Source organism: Megalops cyprinoides, chromosome 3, assembly GCF_013368585.1.
Source record: "Megalops cyprinoides isolate fMegCyp1 chromosome 3, fMegCyp1.pri, whole genome shotgun sequence".
In the NCBI taxonomy this organism is placed as follows: Eukaryota; Metazoa; Chordata; class Actinopteri; order Elopiformes; family Megalopidae; genus Megalops; species Megalops cyprinoides.
In genome coordinates, this window is record NC_050585.1 from 2528131 (window position 1) to 2548794 (window position 20664).

Below are 20664 nucleotides of genomic sequence, written 5' to 3' on the forward strand. Positions count from 1 at the left end.
AAGCTTCTGATTCCTAAAGCTACCACTCTTTCAAGACAGCAGTAGCTAACTAGCTAGGGGAACTGGCTAGCTAGCTAAGTAGCCTATCCTAAATCAGGGGCGATTCGAGGATCAAACCTAATGAGAATGTGACATGCATACACTGCCTTGCAAAAGTGTTCAACCCCCCTGCTAAATCACTCATTTAACTGGATAACAATTAATGCATTAATATTTTTCTATATATGATATTTTAATTTACAACAATAATACATTTAATGAATTACCAGTAGCCTAAATAACATGGTTTTACACCACAAAATATTTTTTTAAGAAAATGAAAAATAAAATATGCTGTTTGCAAAAGTATTCAACCCCTTTCTCTTTGGCAAACCTCAATTCAATTAGGTACACAATATTACCTTCAGAAGCAACCTAATTAGTTGGGTGGTCTATTGTAGTGTATAATAATAATGGTTCAAATGTACTGTACATATACCATAAAGCCCAAAAAGCCCTCCAGCCAATCAGCAACAAGTATTTAACCAAGCCGTGGTATAAACCTGTTTAAATAAAGCCATTTGAACCTGCAACTGTGTGTCCCGTCTCTACAGACAAGTTCACAAAATCTAACGTTAGAGGGCAAAATGATTTCAGAAAATAATAAGTTATTATTATTATTATTATTATTATTATTATTATCATTGTTATTTAGGGGTGCTGTGATGAAATTTAGGTGTCCTAAATTAGGTGTCGCCAATGTCCTAAACCTCACCAGAAACGCCCCTTATACTGCACAACACAAAACCAATAATAGTAAAACTATCAAAAAAATAAATGTACAATGATTTTTTTTAATATGTCAGTTTTAAATTACATATGAGAAAAACGTTGCAATGATCTAGTCTTCAATCAAGAGCGATGCACTGTAGAACTGTCAGTTAATTTTTCCGTCTCCAAGTTTTGCAGTGTCCATCCAACCAATCAGAAATCGGAATAGTGTGAAATCGCTGAGCTAGCCAATGATATTGACACTGGGGGGGGGGGGGGGGGGGCAGAAAAAAGTGATTTGTCTATAGGATTCCAAATGAGCGTAAAAACTCTGACAGATATAGCCTACACATGCTTCTGGCCAGAAAATTTGCCCACCTCTGGATCCGGCCATGATTGTGTGTATGTGTGTGTTAAGACCGGCGGATGAGTTGGGCAGAGGTTAAGACGCTAGCAAGCAGCAGGTGTATGTTCTTGCATGTTTGTTAACAGTTAAATTAATAAATCAGTCTTTGGAATAACTCTGTGGATTATTCACGCTCGATAATCTTACAGTAGCAGCGGAAAGGGCCAGCATTACCTGCCAGCACAAAAATGGTCTACTACACGTGACAAACAACAAATACGTGTGACCTTTAACACACTATTTTGACTTATTTTGAATTTCACATATTTCACAGATCCAACCCAACCCTCTCCTCCATCTACCCACATGGGAAGAGTAAGACAAAGTAAAAAAAAAAAAAAAGTCAGGATAAAACACTTCTTTAGTGTGTACAAAGATGACACTTTGTCAGAGCACTTAATCTTATTCTTTCTTATATTTAGCCAGGACTACTTCATGTTGCATGTTGCGCAATGGTCAAATTACGTGTGCTGAATACACTCTTGAGTCTTGTAGGTACCAACGCAGCATAGTGGCCGCTTCCTTTCATAGAATTCGAAGCTACCACCAAAGTCAGATAAGCTTACACATGACTAGCGTTGGGGCGTCAACGCGAAGCTCAACATAGGCTTGACGTGCAGCTCAGTCGCCCACATGACAAGCGTCCAAGATATGTAATCACGGAAGCGCTATTTTAAAAAGTAGAGAGCAGGAGAAATAAAGCAAAGACAGAACCTCAATTACAGTAGTTACTATCGCAACAACTTTGCTGAACGTGTATTTCAGAAAACAACAGAAAAAAGCCCTGGCAATTGCTCTGGTAGTTCGCCGAAGGAGGAAAAGAGTCCATAGAACGTGTGTTCACGAAACGTTGCTGTCTCGGGATCTTTAATGTTTAAAATGTTTCGGATGTTGTATTTTTACCCATAATTTGTTGTTAAACCGTAGACATTCAAATTTGATGAGTCAGAGACGTCTTCCAGATGAGCAACCGCTCTTTTAAATACCTCTTTCAGATCTATAGACATACCTCGCATAGACGTCTCGGGGATGTATATGTGCTTACAGGGATACTAATAGGCTACACTAGCGAGCTATCGAGTTTTTTGTAGCTCTGTAATGTTAATACTATAAACTCACGTTTGGATCTGGCAGAACAACTAAGCTAGCTAGCTAGCTAATAACCAGGGACGTAACAATGACTATAAATTATTACAGCCGAATCCACAAACCTGGTCGTCCCATCTCGATGCTAACTTTGCGCTATGCATCGTTTTTTTTAGCGAGGTCGTGGTACCACTTCGAAGTGGTGTCACACAACTCTGAAAAGCCTGACACACACAGTATAAGCTTGTCAAGTTTGTCCTCCATTATGACTTTGGATCTTTAAATTCAATGTTTATATTTTGCTCCGGTGTCGCGCCGCCCATGTTCCAGTACGTCACACTATAAAATCATTGGTTACACTCGGAAAGGTCAGCGCAGAGCGGTAGAAAATAATCGATGGCGGATGGCGTAAAGTAAAGTCTATGTGTGGGGAAACACCGGATTGAATAAATGATTTCTTTAAATGAGCAGTGCGGCTCTTCAGATGCTTCAGAAATGTCACCTCTCCTAAATTCCACCAAGCCAGCAGAGGGAGACGGTAAAATCAAGATCGTTTTTTTTATGTGCGTTTTTCATTCATTCGTCTCACCTCATTTATTCCAAGAGCTTTTATCCAGCGTCTTCCACAGAAAAGCATTTTTGACTAAGGAAACCCAGGTGTTGGCACATTATCTCCACACTACCACTGTGAAAACTTTTCTTTTTTTCCCCTTTCCGTGACCTTCTTAGCATGTTGACGGGTCCCTTTCACACATGCAGGAGCTGCTGTAATCGGTGCCAATGCCCTGTCCTTCACTTCTCCCCAAACCCCTTCAATTTAAACCAGATAGCTGCGTGAACACAACCTGCCAGCAGCTTTATCTCTAGTGGTTTAAAGGCCTGCATACTTGCTTTATTACATCAGTCACAAACTGAAATTAGTTATTTTGGCGAGGCATGGACTAACAACACAGTTCTTCCAGCACAGACACTCAATCGAGCAGTGCTGTTGGCCAGAGCAGCTCTGGATGTACTGTGCCATGTTTGAAAATTCACCCTGTTCTGTAATGTGTTTGTACTTTGTATCACAGCGTATCATTCCAGCCTGTGCCACACCCTTACACTACCATCGCTATCAGTTTCACGAACGTTATCTTTGATGTTATTAGTGTTCGATCGTATACAATGGCTGCAAAAGGCTGCCCCATCGGTCAGAGCTCAGTGCTCAAGATCACCATCAAGCTGAGTGGGGAGGAACAGCAGCAGTGGCTTGATCACTATTGACCCAATGTGAATTATGTCATAATTGCATTACAATGCCATGCGTTTCCAGGATCAGAGCAGAGAGGAGGGAGAAAGCGTGTCTCTAAAAGAACATAACAGCCGTTTTTATTGGTATGGGAAACAGAACCTGATGTGAGAATGCATCAGGGGGGAAAGGGAGGGATGGCAGTGAAATGCTCGGATAATGTGTGTCCATCTGTTACAGTGAACCATGGGGGGGAGATCATTAGTGTGGGAGACTGCATTTGAAAGCCGTGCTCACCCCACCCGTCCTAGCATCCACCTCTGGGCAGCGCCTTTTCATCTACGTCAGCCAGGCTGATCAGTATTCAGCCTTTGAAGTGGGTCAGCCTCACTGATATGTCCTCCATGTGCTTGTATCTCACCTTGATATTGTCAGTTTGACCCACAGCAACCCTTCCCATACACACACCCTCACTCACTTGCCTCTCACCTGCTGTTTTTTTTTACAGTCTCTCAATCAAACATGTTTTTACTCCCCTTTTTACCACCAAAATAAGCCTGTTCTCCATAGCAGATTGAAAAAAAGACTGGTATCCCCAGGTAGGCCTGTGGCTCTGCCTGTCCTGTCATTCGGAGCAAGGGGTAGAGAGGAGTTGTGCAGTCACTTCAAGAAATGCTCTGTCAGGCTGATTCTCCCATCCTTCCTAGATGTATGTTAACTCTTGAGAGAAAGTGCATTCAGTAGCAGCATACATTGTCAAATCATCACTCTGTTTGAGAGCCCTTCTTAAATCCTGCAGTATCCCTTTCTGAAGGAGTAAGAATGATGGTTGGCATTGTTGGAGCCAACAGTGACAGTACAGGCTGTTTCTGTGGAATCCTGTGACAGATTTCACAGAAACAAATTCCACAGATTCCACCTCCCAGATTCCACTCTAGGAGGTCCATGGTCCATGGTCCATGTGATTACCCAGATACACCATAATGGTGTTTTCCTCTCCAAATAAACCTTGTGCCCCTGATCAGTTCAACACCTAACAGCTGTGCAGTCTGTCTTTGTCTGTCCCTTCCCAGTCATGTTAGGTCAGTATATACTGTAGTGTGCAGGGAGACCCTCAGTCCAGCCTCCAGAATAAACTCATAAACCTGCCCAGTGCCCAGCTGTGGATGCTGTACTGTGTCAAGATGAAGGAAAGATGCAGGTATGGTAGACTGAGGTGTGTGAGGAGCTGGTGTAAGAACACTGTGGCAGAGCTAGGAGAGAGTGTCATTGTTGGGGAATGTAGCCATGATTACGAGGCACATTCAGATTACAAAGCAGCCCAATGCTATGTCATGCAGCACACAAAGGCTGAGGTGGCCAAATTGGAGCCACAATGCAATCGGTTTCTTTAGCGTGCAAAAGGGGAAATCAGAGTGACAGACTGAATGATTCCAGGCTGTCCTCACAGCACCAGTGCTGAGAGTTTTGCTCCCTCTCTAAGTCACCGGGTTCCACTCGTTTGCCCCCACCCCAGCACGTCCCCTCAGATTGGGACTGAGATTCCATCATCCATCTCTCATGAAATCTCTCTGGCAACTAACCCCTACTGACAGGGGTGGGTGATGTCTGTCTCACTCATCTCTCTCTCTCTCTCTCTCTCTCTCCAGTTTTGAAGATAACAGAGCCCCCCCCCCCCCTATAATGAAGCAAGTGTTCACTCACTTTCTCATGCATACACACACACACACACACACACACACACACACAGTGATAATCCACTAGAGACAGCAGACACCCTCTTAAAGAGGGCTGAGCTCTGTCATTCTGTCAGCCATTCTGACTGGTGGCCTGATGCACTGTCTGCCTCTGCCAGGAGTGTTCCTGCTTTACCTACCTCTCTCTTTCTCTCTGTCCCACTTCCCCTCCCCTTCACCCTTCCTTCCATTGGCAAAGACAGCATGCATTCTTCTACCCTTTTTTTCCTCCAGGACTACAACACACCCATGAGTAAAACCAGCTGTCCGTTCCTTTCACATTTTGAGGCATTTCTGTTCAACACTGGGAGGTTTGGGGGATATTTAGGATATATCAGACCCCTCCATCCTGTCTCCCCCCAGATTTCGGGTTCGGGAACTTCTTCCAGCCGGGCGAGCCCCTTGCAACGTGGTGTGGTAGCCCCCCATATGCTGCCCCTGAGGTGTTTGAGGGCCAGCAGTATGAGGGCACCCAGTTGGACATCTGGGTAAGGCCCCACTGCAGCAAGACCCTAACCCCTGTCCACACAGGAGATGGTAAAGCAGAGATGCACCGGCCCATCTGTTTCCTGTTAGCCCACCTCCTTTGTCACAGGTAGAGTGAATGTAAAAAATGAACCAAAGGAAAATGCCAGAAAAACAGCCAGAATTTGCGCAAGCTTCATGTGGAAGCACTGTGAGAAATGGCAGTAGGTGTTACAGCGTTTTGGTCAGCAGGGACCACCATTTGTGTTTAAAGCATTTCTGCATAAAACTCCCCCATAAACAGAAAGGCTAAATAGTTTTGGCTGTTTTTGTATATATAAATGTATATAGCTTTTGCTGTATTGCTTTCGAATTGCTTCTCCACCAGTGTCAAACCTTTTTAATTGAACTTAGATATCACACAGCAGTACTTCTTTAAAAAAAAAATTCTAGTGAGATACTGCATTGTCATCCATAGGGAGATTAGACTTCTCCAGACCTTGTTTTATGCCTTTGTTGAGGGCAACATGTTGACATTGAATTTTCTGACTATTCTATCGAAGTCCACCAGATGCATGTATCTGTTTTGTCTTTTTTGGAAGCCTGATCCAGCTTTGTATTTTGTGAATGGAATCATCTCAGATATTAACTGTGTGCGTGTGTGTGCGTGCGTGCGTGCGTGTGTGTTTACACGTGCACATCTGCGTGTGCATGTGTGTGTTTGCATGCTTGTGCATGTTTGTCTTGCAGAGCATGGGTGTGGTGCTGTATGTGCTGGTGTGCGGTGCCCTGCCCTTCGATGGCCCCACGCTTCCTGTACTCCGACAGAGGGTCCTGGAGGGTCGTTTCCGGATCCCCTACTTCATGACAGAAGGTAGAAGCAACTGTAGGCAAGACCCTCTCCGCACACCCTCCCACCCCCACATCCTTACACCCCACACTCCTCACACCTATACCCTACACCACACACCTTCACACCTCACATCACGTCATGCCACAGCTATGCAGTTCTCCGCTTCACTCCTCAGAGGCGCGGACGTGATCTGTCAGTAGCCAGCCTCCCAGCGGAACCTGCATTAGGCGAGAGCTAGGGCTGAGAAAGGCTTCAGAGATTCTTTTGGCTGTACCAAAAAACATGCACCTGTTGCCCAGACCAAAAGGGAGTTGTTCACTCTGCCTCCCAAGCTCCAGGCCCCATCCCTCAGGAGCCAGGAAATGTGTGAGCGGAGGAACGGCACAGAGAGACAAAGAGCCAGAGGCAAGGCATACTGCTCAGATGGCCTAGAGCCAGGACTCAGCAGTTTCCTCACAGGAGAGGGGGTGCGCTTGAAAAATATTTGGGATGTTAGGTTAGCTCATTCTGCATGAATGCCACTCGCTCAAATTAACTTCAGGGAGGGCTCCAGTGCTTGATGTAACTTGGGGAACAGCACTGGGGGTTGGGGTGTTTTGGGGGGTTAGGAGATGGCCTCATTTTGTCCCGGAGCTTGAAACAATTTAGTGGTGTACAGAGTGCAGGAGTGTAACTCGACCCCCCCCGGGTGGAGGGAACAGAATGTGCCAAGCTCCCCATACACCCCCCCCCTTCACCCCCCAGTAAAACACGATGGCTTACTCAACTGCCACGGTTACCTAGGGTTCTGGCTGCTTCACCAGCAGGAATGTACGGTTGCCTGGAACACAGTCCCATGGAATGTTGGGAACAGACTTTGAATCTTTGTTTAAGTTGTATACCTTCACAAGTGCATATTAGCATGAAAGAGCTGCTAGTACCCAACTGAATTAGACATTAGACGTCACATTATATGTACATATTTAATTGTAGTGTGTATTTCTTCCATGAGTGTGTAAGTAGGTCTCCATTTTTGAACAGCATATATAATTATTTATAATTTATATATATAAATTATAAATTATATATAATTTATAGTTAAATGAATGGAGATTTATTCTATGCCCTTATTTATCTGTGAACTCATGTTTTGGAGCCGTCTCTGAAGCTTTACTGAAGCAACAATGAAAAAGCAGGGATCAAGTACCATGGAACAGGGGGGAGGAAGGGGATGGAGTGAAAAAGAAGCTGGTCCTAGTGATCATGATCAGATCATTGGATTGTGATTGTTTGTGGAAGGCCAACCTCATCTGCATGCTGCAGAATTATGAGTATGTTCCAGCCCCAATTCTGCAGCTCGTGGGTATACGTGAGTAGCAGATGATGAGTATACATGGATATTTACTGAAACATTTAAGCTTGCTGAGGGTGGCAGTGTAGCACAGTGGGAGCAGGGCTTATAACCAAAAGGTTGCTGGTTCGAATCTCCGCTGGAGCACTGCTGCTGTACCCTTGCGCAAGGTACTTAACCCACAATTGCCTCAGGAAATATACAACTGTATAAATGGATAGCAAGTAAAAATTGTAACCTGTGTCAGTCATTTGGGGTAAGAGTGTATGCTAAATGACAAAAATGTAATGTAATGCTTAAGTGCCATTCTCAGCGGAAGAGCATGGGGACTACAGCAGTGCCCCAGCCAGATCAAAACCTGCTGTCTTTGTTTAACAAGGACAGTCTCCTGGTAGCTCGGGTTTTGCTTCGCGTTGTCACTGAGCCAGCCCTCTGCAAGTGTCCGGTCACAGCGCCTCACTCAGCAGCGCACGGTCTCATCATACACTGATCAAGGGGAAAATTCGATTAACATGACACATATGAAGTTATTTTTGTCTTTTTTGTGTCACAAAAAGTTTTGGTTGCTAATCAGTCCTCTTTGGTTGCAAGTCAAAAAGTTTTGCTCATATATATATAAATGTATGTAGCTTTTGCTGTATTGCTTTCGAATTGCTTCTCCACCAGTGTCAAACCTTTTTAATGGAACTTAGATATCACACAGCAGTACTTCTTTAAAAAAAATCTAGTGAGATACTGCATTGTCATCCATAGGGAGATTAGACTTCTCCAGAACTTGTTTTATGCCAAAAAGTTTTGCTTGCGAGTCATAAGGTTTTGCTTGCGGGTCCAAAAGTTTTGCAAATCAAAAAGTTTTGCTTGCAAGTTGAACTGGACGTAATGGGCGGGATCTACGCTGATGGATGAGAGAAGAGTTTCTACTGGTGGGTTTGAGTTGGATCGACAGCATGGTTACACCCATAGATATAGAAACGTAGATATCTCATTGGCCACTACTGTATGTCGCCGCTATGCGTCTGCGTGGTCGCCATATTGGAGCGGTCAAGATCCGCTAGTAAACAAATACAATGTGTATTTATGAAACAGTGTGGCAGTTCTAGCGAGTAAACAAACAACGGACCTATCATTTCTCCCTCATCACTTCTAAAGATTCTCTGGCAACATCGCTTACAGCAGCTTATAACGCTGTCCATTCCTAAATTAGGCTACCCACAAAGCTAGCTAATGCCATGTTTATCAGTGGAAGACCGCTAACGTTAATGAGCGGTTAAACTATAGCGTTTAACTTATTCTGCCTAAATGAAGCAATGGTAAATATATCTGCACCTTGCATGTCTGTAGTTACAGTCGGTGCATTGGAAACTATTAACCCTTTGGCACGTATGGTCACACCGGTGTGATTAGCCGTTTAGTGCATATGCTAAAACTGGTGCGATTAGAACACTAGTTTGGAGAAATTCTAGCTAATTTTTAGAGCGATTTAACTCTAAAAATATAGCAAATGCTAACTGAAATCTATGAATAACGCTATTATTAATTATTATTAATAATTAATAATGCTAATGAAAACATAACGAACCATGTAACGCACGCTATGTAGCATAAAAAATAAGTTACGTGCGAAAGGGTTAAACCAGAGGGGACACATAAATAAACGTGAGCTGAACGAGTATCTAACATGGCTTGGTAGCCAAACACAATTATCTAGCTTCTCTTTCAAACATGTAGTGTGCAATCCCAAAGTCGGAAGTCCTCGTTGCAGACAGTCATGTGGTATTGGATGCATTCAACAGCAGCATTTCCTCATCACCCCCCAGTGGTGGAATGGACTCCCCACCCCCATGAGAACAACTCCTTTACTCCAACCCTTCAGACGTGGTCTGAAGACCAACCTCTTCAGACTCTACCTGGACTGACACCCTTGCCATTTTGTCCTTGTAAATCTAAGATTCTTGGCTTGTACTTGTAGCTCTATCCCTTACCTTGCATTTGTACTACGTTTTTGCCTAGGTAGTATAGCGGTACTTTATTGTCCCAGTGATTGTATTTGATATATGTAACCTTAGATCAGATTTGTTCTGGCTCGCTACACCGACCTTGTGCTCAGCTTCAGCACTATCTGCATTGTATGACCTATACACATCTTGCCCTTGTGCCTGTTTGCCCAATATATGCACTTTTGTACGTGTCTTTGGATAAAAGCGTCTACTAAATGAATAAATGTAAATGTAAATATGTCGCAGAGCTGTGACAGTGAATAGCCTGTGTGAGTCCCACGTAAAGCCTGTGGTGTAGCGGGTAGCAGGTAGCTGAGTGGTTGCAGCGGTTACGTCACTCCCTGAGACCGGGTTAACTACCTGTTGCCGACAGGCTAGAGGCAATTTGCCTTTAGCTCAACTGGCAATGACGCTGGCCATAAGGGCTTGGCAACGAGCAGTGAGATCCCATCCGTTACATATAGAAATCTACATTTTTGGAGGAACTCACAAAAGCTGAAATTGTAAATAATTTACACTTGATGTTGCCTATTCATAGATCAGAGCCTGCATGTCCCAGAGGAAGTTGTGGCTATTCAGAAGGTTAATGTTTTGGCATAGAGCTGATTAGATCCGCCGCCAGTAACTGAATTTAATTCCAATATGTAACCAGTATCATGTTCAATTTCTCACGTTTATAACAAACCAAATTTCATGAAAATAGGTTCAGAATTCAGCGAGTTACAGTTGATTTTGTAGAGAAGTCTGCATCTCTCAATACACATTGTATTTGTTTACTAGCGGATCTTGACCGCTCCAATATGGCGACCACGCAGACGCATAGCGGCGACATACAGCAGTGGCCAATGAGGTATCTACGTTTCTATATCTATGGGTGTAACCATGCTGTCGATCCAACTCAAACCCACCAATAGAAACTCTTCTCTCATCCATCAGCGTAGATCCCTGCCCATTACGTCCAGTTCAACTTGCAAGCAAAACTTTTTGATTTGTAAAACTTTTTGACTCACAGAACTTTTTGACTCACAAAACTTTTTGATCTTGCAACCAAAGAGGACTGATTCGCAATCAAAACTTTTTGTGACACAAAAAAGACAAACTTGATTTTTGATTGCAGTGCGAGAAATTTGCTCTCAAAACTGTCTTTAATGCTTGCGCTAGAAAGACACAAAAATAACTTCATAGACACGCAGGTATTGAATGGAGGTGTAGTTCAGAGCTGGTGTCAGCCTACTCCTGCACCTCAGGATGTGGACTTCAGTTCCCATGAGTGCCTCTGTGAAACTTTGGAAAATGATACAGAAGTGTCACAATAGGGAGGAAAGGGGAAACTGGTGCGTTGGATAGTGAGAGCATCATGTGACATGTGTCCCCCACCCTCCTGTAGACTGTGAGCACCTCATCCGTCGCATGTTGGTCCTGGACCCATCCAAGCGTCTCTCTGTGGCCCAAATTAAAGAGCATCGTTGGATGGCACTTGATGTACCCATTCAGCGGCCCATGCTGTACCAACAGTGTGCCCCCAAGGAGGGGGGCAAAGCCGGGGGTGTGGGAGAGCACAGCGAGCAGGTGCTGCGTCTCATGCACAGCCTGGGCATCAACCAACACAAGACCATCGAGGTGAGGTCCACACCCAACACAGAAATGGACACATATATACACATACAGATGCACATGCTCACACACATACACACTCATAGAGAGAGAGACACACACATAGGTACATGTACACACAGATGCACACACACATTTAGAGAGATACACTCATACATAGAGAGACACATAGCTACAGTCACAGGCACACACACACACAAAGATGCACACATACAGACACATATATACACACACACACACACACGCATATAGAAACATCAATGTAGATTTACAAACACACAAATAGATACACGCACATGCGCGCATATACATGCACACACACTAGCTTATAGAGAGAGACACACAGAAATGGATACATGCATGTACACACATATACGCATATAGAGAGACAAACATAGATGCAAACGCACACATACATGCACACACACTGTATAAGGTCCTGTCTTCCTCTGACAGTCTCTACAGAACAAGAGCTATAACCACTTTGCTGCCATCTACTACCTGCTGGTTGAGCGCCTGAAAGCTCACCGCTGCAGCTTTCCTGTGGAGCAGCGACTTGATGCCCGACAGCGCCGACCCAGCACCATAGCTGAGCAGACTGTTGTCAAGGTAACCATGCTTTTACCCCACACTGCCCCCTAGATAAGAAAGTGTGTGCCACAAGAGTGTTACTGTCTGTTGGTAATGCAGCTAATATTCATTTCTCATGGAGTGAAAGGAGGGCAGACATGTTTTTTTAACACAAGCCTAAACCAGCTCTGTCTCTCTCCCTCTCTCTCTCTTTCTCTCCCATGACAGGCAAACAGTGCCACTACCCAGGTGGGGCTCCTTCCTCAGAGCATACGAGTCCTGCCCTCTCCTGTCCTCTCCCAGGCCTCCACTGAAACCTTCACCTTCTCACAATCGCCTCCGGCACCTGAGCACAGCCTCATGGAGGAGGAAGTAACCACGCCCAAGGTCTGTACAAGTTAGATGTTGGGAGGGGGTACAGAAGAGTTACATATTGACAGGTGCTCAGTCTGACCTGTACAGTGACAATCCATGTTTGAACTGTATTCAAATGTACAGATGTTTATACTTTTATGTTGACTTTACTTTTATGGTATAATGACTCTGTGGAGCTTGGAGCAGGTCCCCACACTCCTCCTGGCCTATTCTGGGGAGCAGCGATTTCTGGGGTTGGGGGTTGGTTGGCGGGCTTTGTGGCCTACTACTGCCTTGCCATGGATCTGGTCTCTCCTGTGCTTCTCCTTTTTGCCGTTTCCAAAACAAGCCAAGAGAGCTTTTGTGTCTTTCTAGCTGCATTCTCTGAGATTAAAAACATCTCCTCACTTTTGCTCACTTTTGCTTGCCCAGACCCATGTGGACCCCCTCAGTTCTGTGTAAAGCAGGCACAGCAGACAATTTTATGATTTTGCTTCTGCACTGTGCATCAGCCACCTCTGTGGACAACATGTGTCAGTCAGGCCTCTCTGATCTGTGCGCTGTGGCAGGAGAAAGAGAGGCCTCCATCCTAGAGTATGGGCATTACGTAACCGTATCCTACTGAATCCTAATAAATAGCTTTGACACTTATGACCTGTACACTGTGTGTGAGAGCCATCCTTCATGGTGAGACAGTAATGAGATAGAAGGGGTGAGGTGGAGCAGATTGCAGTCTTTCGCATGTGCATTTGAGGCAACGGCGCTCCTGGCGCATGCTACAGGAAACCAGAGTCGCAGATCTCACAGTACGGAGAGAGCGACAGAGAGCAGGCCTCCCGTTTCCCTGGCAACGCATCCAGATGATTTCTGATGGTTGGGCAATGGTGGGGTAGGCTGTGTGTGTGTGTGTGTGTGTGTGTGTGTGTGTGTGGGTGTGTGTGTGTGTGGGTGTGTGTTTCAGCACACGTGTGTGCCCATTCTCTCATCTTTCCACGCTTGCATTAGCGCAACTGTTCCCCCAGCCAAAATGCATTTCCCGTTCATGCATGCCAGACTCCCCCCATCCCCCCAGCATTGGAGGAGAGAGGCTAGGGAGACTGAGGACATGTTGGTTTATGGCAGCTCAATCCTGCGAACATTGCGTTGGTCTCTTAACTCCACAGCATGTTTTATAATCAGCATTATGAACAATGGTAGATTAAGTGTCACATTGGTTTGTCATCTGTCATCTTTGGGAAAGATCCCCTGGCTGCTTGGCAACAGCAACGTGAGGCTGCAGCTGCTGCTCTGGCTCTGCTTTCAGCATGCCAGGTGGGCCTGTGGTGGCAGATCGGACAATCGATGAAATATTACATAAGGTCTTAAGCACTCTCAACAAAGGCATCACGTTACAGGGCTTCCGCAGAGTATTTGACTGTAAAGCCATGAAAGGTTATAACAGGAGCCACGCTGAATAGTAAAGGAAGAAAAATGATAAAATAAAAGCAGAAAGGGAGTCATTTACAGTGGTAGTAATATAAACAATGAGTTATGAACAATGACACAAAAGTTCTGTTTTGCCAACATATGCTAACACCATAAACAAGAGAACCATCACAAGCAAAGGGTAGATGGCAGGTGTAGTGGTAATAAACAGGGTTTGGAACCCAGAGCTTGCCATTTCCAGTAGTGCCTCAGTAAATATTCAGTTATGTAAATGGATCACATGTGAAAATTATTAGCTGTGGAAATCGCTCTGGGAAAAACCATCTGGTAAGTATACAGTAAAGTAACTAATGTAGGAAACAGCCACAAGCTCCAGCAAAATAGTTATTGTGGGATCAGTGTCGGGGAATGGGTCCCCTAACCCAGATGAGCATGCTGATCCAGCAATGTTCTGGCTCAACCAATCAGGAACTTAACTGTTGAGTAGAGGAGTCTAAAAGGCGGTTGACTAGATCATCCAGTTCCACAGTGTCGATACCCCACGGACAGTGATCAATGTGGAGAACATTTGCCTCTCCCTCTGCGGCTCATTTCAAGGTGAATGGCTGCCTGCTGGACCCCCTGCCTCCGGCCTCTGCTCGAAAGGTCAGCGCCTCTCTGCCCAGCAACATGATGGAGACCTCAATTGATGAGGGCATTGAGACAGAGGAGCCGGAGCCAGACGCCGAGGATGACCCCGCCCAGGTCTTCATCGCCTTCCAGACCACACGCTTTGGCCAACGGAGACACACCCTGTCGGAGGTCACCAACCAGCTCAACACCTTGCCCAGCACAGGTCAGGACTGTGACATCATTTTCTGGGGACAGTAAGGGGGCTCTGTCTGTACCAGCCTAATGAGTGACATGCATTGCATACACAGTCTTAAGCATATGGCGACGGGTGACAAAGAAACATCCATACACGTGTTCTCAGTACACTGCCCAGAAATTATCTATAACCAGCTGAGTGTACCTGACTGCTGATGACAGCAAAATTTGCATGTTTGATCTTCTCACAGGTATTAATTCACTCATTTATGATCTGAATTTGACAAAAAGTAGCAGTATAGCTACGCTGCTGCTTGAAAGTTTGTGAACCTTACAGGGGTGGTCTTTATTTTTGTATAAAAAAATTAAAATAAACTTTTAAAGTCTTTATCTAAACCCCAATTTGTAATGAAGACATTTCAAATAAAGAACACAATCAGACTCTTACATTTGCTTTAAGGGATTTTTGCCCACTCCTCCTTACAGAACTCAGCCAATTGAGTTACGGTTGAGGGGTTTCTGGCATGAACTGCCTGCTTCAGGTCCTGCCACAGCATCCCAGTTGGATTTAGGTCAGGACTTTGACAGCCAGTCCGAAACACAAATCTTTCTCCTGAGCCATTCTTTGGTAGATTTGCATGAATGCTTTGGGTAGTTGTCTTGTTGGAAGACTGATTGTCGGCCCAGCTTTAGTTCCCGGACTCATGGCATGAGGTTCTGTTAAAAAATCTCCTGGTATACCTCAGAATTCATGGTTTTGTCTCTCAGGTCCAGAGGAGGAAAAGCAGCCCCAGATCTTGACATTTCCACCACCATGCTTGACTGTTGGGATATGGTTCTTTTGGTGGTAGGCAGTGTTGGATTTTTGCCAAACATAGCAATTTTGATTGTGATTAAAAAGGTCAATTTTGGACTCATCTGTCCAGAGAATGGACTTCCAGAAACTTTCAGGTTTGTCAAGGTGATCGCTGGGAAACTTAAGACAGGCAGTTTGATTCTTTTTTGACAGCAGAGGCTTCTTCCTGGCAACCCTGGCATGAATGCCATTTACATTGTGTCCTTCTCATTTTTGAAGCATGCACAGTTACCTGAGATGATGCAAGGGAGGCCTGCAAATCTCTAGATGTTATGTTTGGGTTGGATTTTACCTGATTTATTATTTTTCTTGTCATTCTTGACCTACTTAATTTAACCAATGTAACTTGGGGTTCACTTCATTTTTGTACCTGCGCTAATTTTGTTTTTCTACCACAGGCATGATTTCCTCTAAGTCAACATTTGGAAAATATAAACCTGTTAAGTCAGGTTCTTCTTAACTAAACATTTAATGGTACAACTAAAAAAATCTATACTTGCATAAGGGGTTCACATGCTTTCAAGCAGCACTGTATATTACCAACAGCATAAGCTACAACTAAGTTACCTGTCCAGTTTTTAGTGCAGAAAGCCAACATGTAACTTTAAAAGTTTATTTATGTAAGTATTCAGGGTCAGCAAGGTCATTTTTAAGTTGCATTATGATTACTGAATATGCAGTAAATGAAATTCCCAAGCAAGCTGTGGAGACTGTTTTCTTATCATTTCTTCTTTAGTATATATACTGAAAATGCTAAGCCTAAGCTAGTACTGTGATTCTAAGCCTTTGTGTTTGTGTGTCTTTGTGTACACTGCTTACAGGGAAGCTGTTCAGTGTGGGCCATAACCCGTCTCTAGGAAGCATGGACTCAGAGTATGACATGGGCTCCGTGCACAGTGATGTCAGTCTGCCAGAGGCCCCCCCCTCGCTCAATGAAGTGGTTCTGGCCAACGCCTCAATCACCCGCATGACTCCACCCTTCATCGGCGTCAAGCCTGCCAACCCCGCCATGCAGGCTCTGAGCTTGCAGAGGCGGGAGGCTCACAACCGTTCTCCAATCAGCTTCCGGGAAGGGCGCCGCGCCTCCGACACCTCCCTCACGCAAGGTACCACCCCCTTATCCTGACTCTCTCTCTCTCTCTCTCTCTCTCTCTGACTCTTTCTGCGTCACTGTGTCCTTGTTACAGAATGGTATGAGCCAACCCACTCAATGTAAATCTCCCCATTGATTTTGATCACAGCCAAATCAGTCATTCATGCTGCATATCCTGTAGCACAACATGCCTCAGAGCAGAAATATCAACACACTGTGAAACAAGTGGTTTCAGACATTCCTAACAGAGATGCATGGTGTCTGCAGCTCCAGCCCATTTGCACCCATATAGACACAAATTACTGGGCTGTGAAATTATTCTAACCCTCAGATGACTAATTGTGTGGATCATCTGCCACTTTGAAAAGCAGGCTCACACAGTCCCCTGTAATTCTTAATTGTGCACCCTTTATAATTGCTTTCTGTTGTTGGGTGGTTTGGCCAAAGTTTCATTTGTGAGGCTGGACTAGCTGCTGTGTATTTTCTGTGAATTGTAGAAGAGTGAATAGGCTCTCTCAGTCTGCAAGATCCTTTTATGTCACACCAGTTCATTAAGCGTGTCTCCTCACATAACTGGGAGAACTGGGGACACATCAATACACTGGACAGGGGAGGAGCAATCGTAAATAAATGTTGTGAAGTGAATGTGTGTTAGTGTATGTGTCTGTGAGAGGGAAGGAGAGATGGTGATAGACAGAGTAACCCACGCACACACACACACAGTCTTCAGGTAGTTGAAAGTCCATTGTGCCAGGGGAAGGTGCCTTAGGCCGGCGTCATGGATTGAGGCTGCTCACAGTCACTGTTGTGTTTCCTGCATGCCCAGGGCTTGTGGCATTCAGGCAGCACCTGCAGAACCTGGCCCGGACCAAAGGCATCCTGGAGCTCAACAAGGTACAGCTGCTGTATGAGCACATGGGCCCTGAGGAGGACCCCTCCCTGGGCCCCCCTAGCCCCCACCCTCACCCACAGGAACCCCGGGACCCCCAGCTCCAGGTCAGTCCCGCCACACAGCGCACACATCTCTCCCAACCCTCCTTACACAGCGGCAGGAGACGCAGCCGATGTCTGTCTGCAGTTCGCTGGTGGGCCACGGAAAATAGTTGCGGTGGCATGGTTCCCCGCCGTAAACAACAGATCACACAGTACCTGGGGGTCTGAACACGAAAGGGCCTCTTTGTGACCGACTGCCAATGCCGCACACGGTGGTAAACAACACACTGATTGTCTGAAGTCTTCAATTAGACCTGCAGCGTGGCCCTTGGCGCTGCAATCTGGCGCGACACCCGCAGGGTCACACCAGGTCACTCTGAAAACTGCTCTGCATGCCTCAATCAGAAAGTGGGCCATGAGAGCTGGCTAAATCTAATCGCCACAAGCGAAGTGCTGCTGTGGCCTGAGCTTGTGTACATGCAGTTGGGTACCTGTCCACACCCTGCATTTGGTAAACAGATTTCTGTGGAGTGGGTTGTTTGCAGCATCCATGTCGGTGGTGCATGTGTGCATGCGTGTGTGCATGCCAGCCTGAAGATGCCACCAGGGAGTAGGGCCACTAACCCCCTCTTGTGCTCCTCTGTGTCCATCTGTCCATGTCTCTGCATGTACCTCCGTATCCCTTCCTCTGTGTCTCTGCCTGCACCTCTGTATCCCTTCCTCCGTGTCTCTGCCTGTGTCTTTATGGGACTGTCTGTGGCTGCATGTTTCCAGAGTGACGGTGCCCCGCAGCAGGATGGTGCAGCCGTGTTCTCCGGCGGAGCTCACCCCCCACTGTTGTCACGAAGACAGAGCCTGGAGACACAGTACCTGGCGCACAAGCTGCAGGTAGAGCCACACAAATGGAGCACATACCCTCACCACTGGTGCTTCTGACTGCTCTCAGCTGTGCCCAGCACCACCAAGGAGAGAACACAGACTGAAAATAAAGAGATTATAATAAGTGTTGTTTCATCATTTTATGCTGTTTTTTAATGTACTTTTAATAGATTTGTTCATTTGTGCATCACTGTCACACTCATACAATTCAAGCATTAATCAAATCCAGTGCTCTACATCAGCTATGCTATTTCTACTCCTTCAGAAGTGAGTGGTCATTCAGCAGTCTGTCCCTCCCTTGTGATGAGTTTGCCATTCATGGCTCTTATGGCCTTCTGTCCCCACAGAAAGCCAGCCTCATGGCCACCAGCCCTGGCAGCTGCCAGATGTTCTGTAAGGACGTGCCCCGGAGCCTGGAACAGCAGCTCCAGGAGCACAGGTGGGCGACACTCTCCCTCACCTCTCACCTCGAACATTTACCCCTCATCTCATATCTCACTTTTACTCATCACCTGTCACCCTTCACCCTTCACCTCTCACTTCTCACCTCTCAATACTCAGCCCTCATTTCTCTCCTCTGCCTCCCCTCTAGGCTGCACCAGAAGAGGCTTTACCTGCAGAAGCAGTCCCAGCTGCAAGCTTACTTCAACCAGATGCACATTGTAGAGGGCTCCTACCCACCTCACTCCGTGGCTGGTCACGCAGAACCTATGGCCCCCTCCCTTATCCAGGCCACCGTGGCTCAAGTACAGCAGCAGGGCAGCTCCCAGCCCCCTCCCCCCTTCCACCGAGCTCAAACCCTCAGCCCTCTGCTGGAGCCCAGCACTGAGCCCCCACCCTACGACCTCTACATGGGCGTTTACCCCACCCCCCTGCAACTCAGTTCACCTACCCACCACTCTGAGCCCCAAAACTACAGCTACTCCACCTGCAACTTGGCCCTGTCCCCTGCCACAGAGCCCCTTTATCAAGAGCAATACCAGTACCCCCTGGACCCCAGCCAGCCACCCCTGCAAGACCAGGCAGAGGCACCTAGTGCCGAGTACGTGGGACTGGGTCTCCCTGAGCTCCACTGCCCCTTCTTGGACTGTGAGATGATGGAGACGGTGGACTCCCAGCATGGCTTTGTGCTGGTTAACTGAGAAAAGGATTCGGCGAGATGTTCTACAACCTTGAGACCTGAACAGCTATGGGTAAGGGTGGGGGGAGGGGATGGACAGGATGACCATTATTGTATCTTTTGCGTTGTGAAACCTCAGAGACTTTTTTTCTTTCATGTTTTCTTACCAAACCCTCCCTACCAACCTCCCAGACCCCTCAGCTCCTCTGTCCCACACCTGGGGGGGTAGGGGGGCAGCCTGGTGGCCAAGCATCTGTGTTTTTATGAGTCATGCACATTTCCTATGCCATAGTGATGTCAGTGTGTCTGTGAGTGCGTGAGGCACGCACATCCTTATGCTCTCTGCACAAAAGAAGAGGACAGAGTGGACTGCTGCCAGGTCCATGCAAACCATGGTGTCAGCTGGGGTTGGGTTGTGTGCACATACCCAGCAAACTCCCCTCTCGATAACAAGAGCACAAGATCTGTATTTACTTGCCTCACAAATTCTAGGTGTAACCTTTGTAATCATACAACAAAAAGCAGATGCACACAGGACGTGAAGCCACAGTGAACTTTCTTGTTGCGATATTGAAGCAATATTATCTCAGAGACGAACCAGCAGACACCGTACGGTTTACAGGGATCTGAAGGATTTTTTGCCATCTTTTAATGTACTCTGTGCATCTCTGACCTCCATTATTTTCAGTGACCTCTGAGCTGAACCTTTTGAAGTGCACAACACTGATTTCGCACTGGATTCAGGTGTCTTCAGAAAGCTCACGGTAACTGGCTTTTTTCCCAAAACAAGCTTCATAAAACATGAAGACATGTTTTTTTTTTGTTTTTGCTTTTTTTCCTTGCAGCTTTACAAATAATGTAATGAATTACTGACTGTACACAAGCTCAACTTCTCTGGAAAAAAATAGGGTAATAAACTACTAACAATGCTCAGACTGGAGGAATGTCTGGGCAGGACATTTACTGGAGCACTTTTTTCAAAGAAGTAACAAGGAGAGAAGGAGAAAGACCACAGCTTACAGCTTTGGACTACATCTCCCATAACCACCTCTGAAATGTGTTGACTGTTGTACCCCTGGCTGCTGATCCCAGTCATGTGGTTCCTGTGAGAACACCACCATGGTACATGCATACCTGTGTTAGACTGTCAGCATTTCTGAAA

At 45.8% G+C, this 20664-nt stretch overlaps 1 protein-coding gene across 1 annotated transcript in view; it reads left to right on the forward strand.

The window, feature by feature from the left end:
• Nucleotides 1–20170, forward strand: part of sik2a (salt-inducible kinase 2a) — a 67064-nt gene extending 46894 nt beyond the window's left edge. Inside the window, exons 5-15 of the mRNA XM_036524142.1 lie at nt 5570–5694; nt 6422–6545; nt 11239–11471; nt 11922–12074; nt 12264–12422; nt 14412–14649; nt 16299–16583; nt 17397–17566; nt 18278–18391; nt 18730–18821; nt 18975–20170. Of these exons, the coding sequence (XP_036380035.1) occupies nt 5570–5694; nt 6422–6545; nt 11239–11471; nt 11922–12074; nt 12264–12422; nt 14412–14649; nt 16299–16583; nt 17397–17566; nt 18278–18391; nt 18730–18821; nt 18975–19524 (2243 nt within the window). The 3' untranslated portion in view covers nt 19525–20170. The remainder of the gene's footprint in view (nt 1–5569; nt 5695–6421; nt 6546–11238; nt 11472–11921; nt 12075–12263; nt 12423–14411; nt 14650–16298; nt 16584–17396; nt 17567–18277; nt 18392–18729; nt 18822–18974) is intronic.
• The last annotated feature ends 494 nt before the right edge of the window (nt 20171–20664 follow it).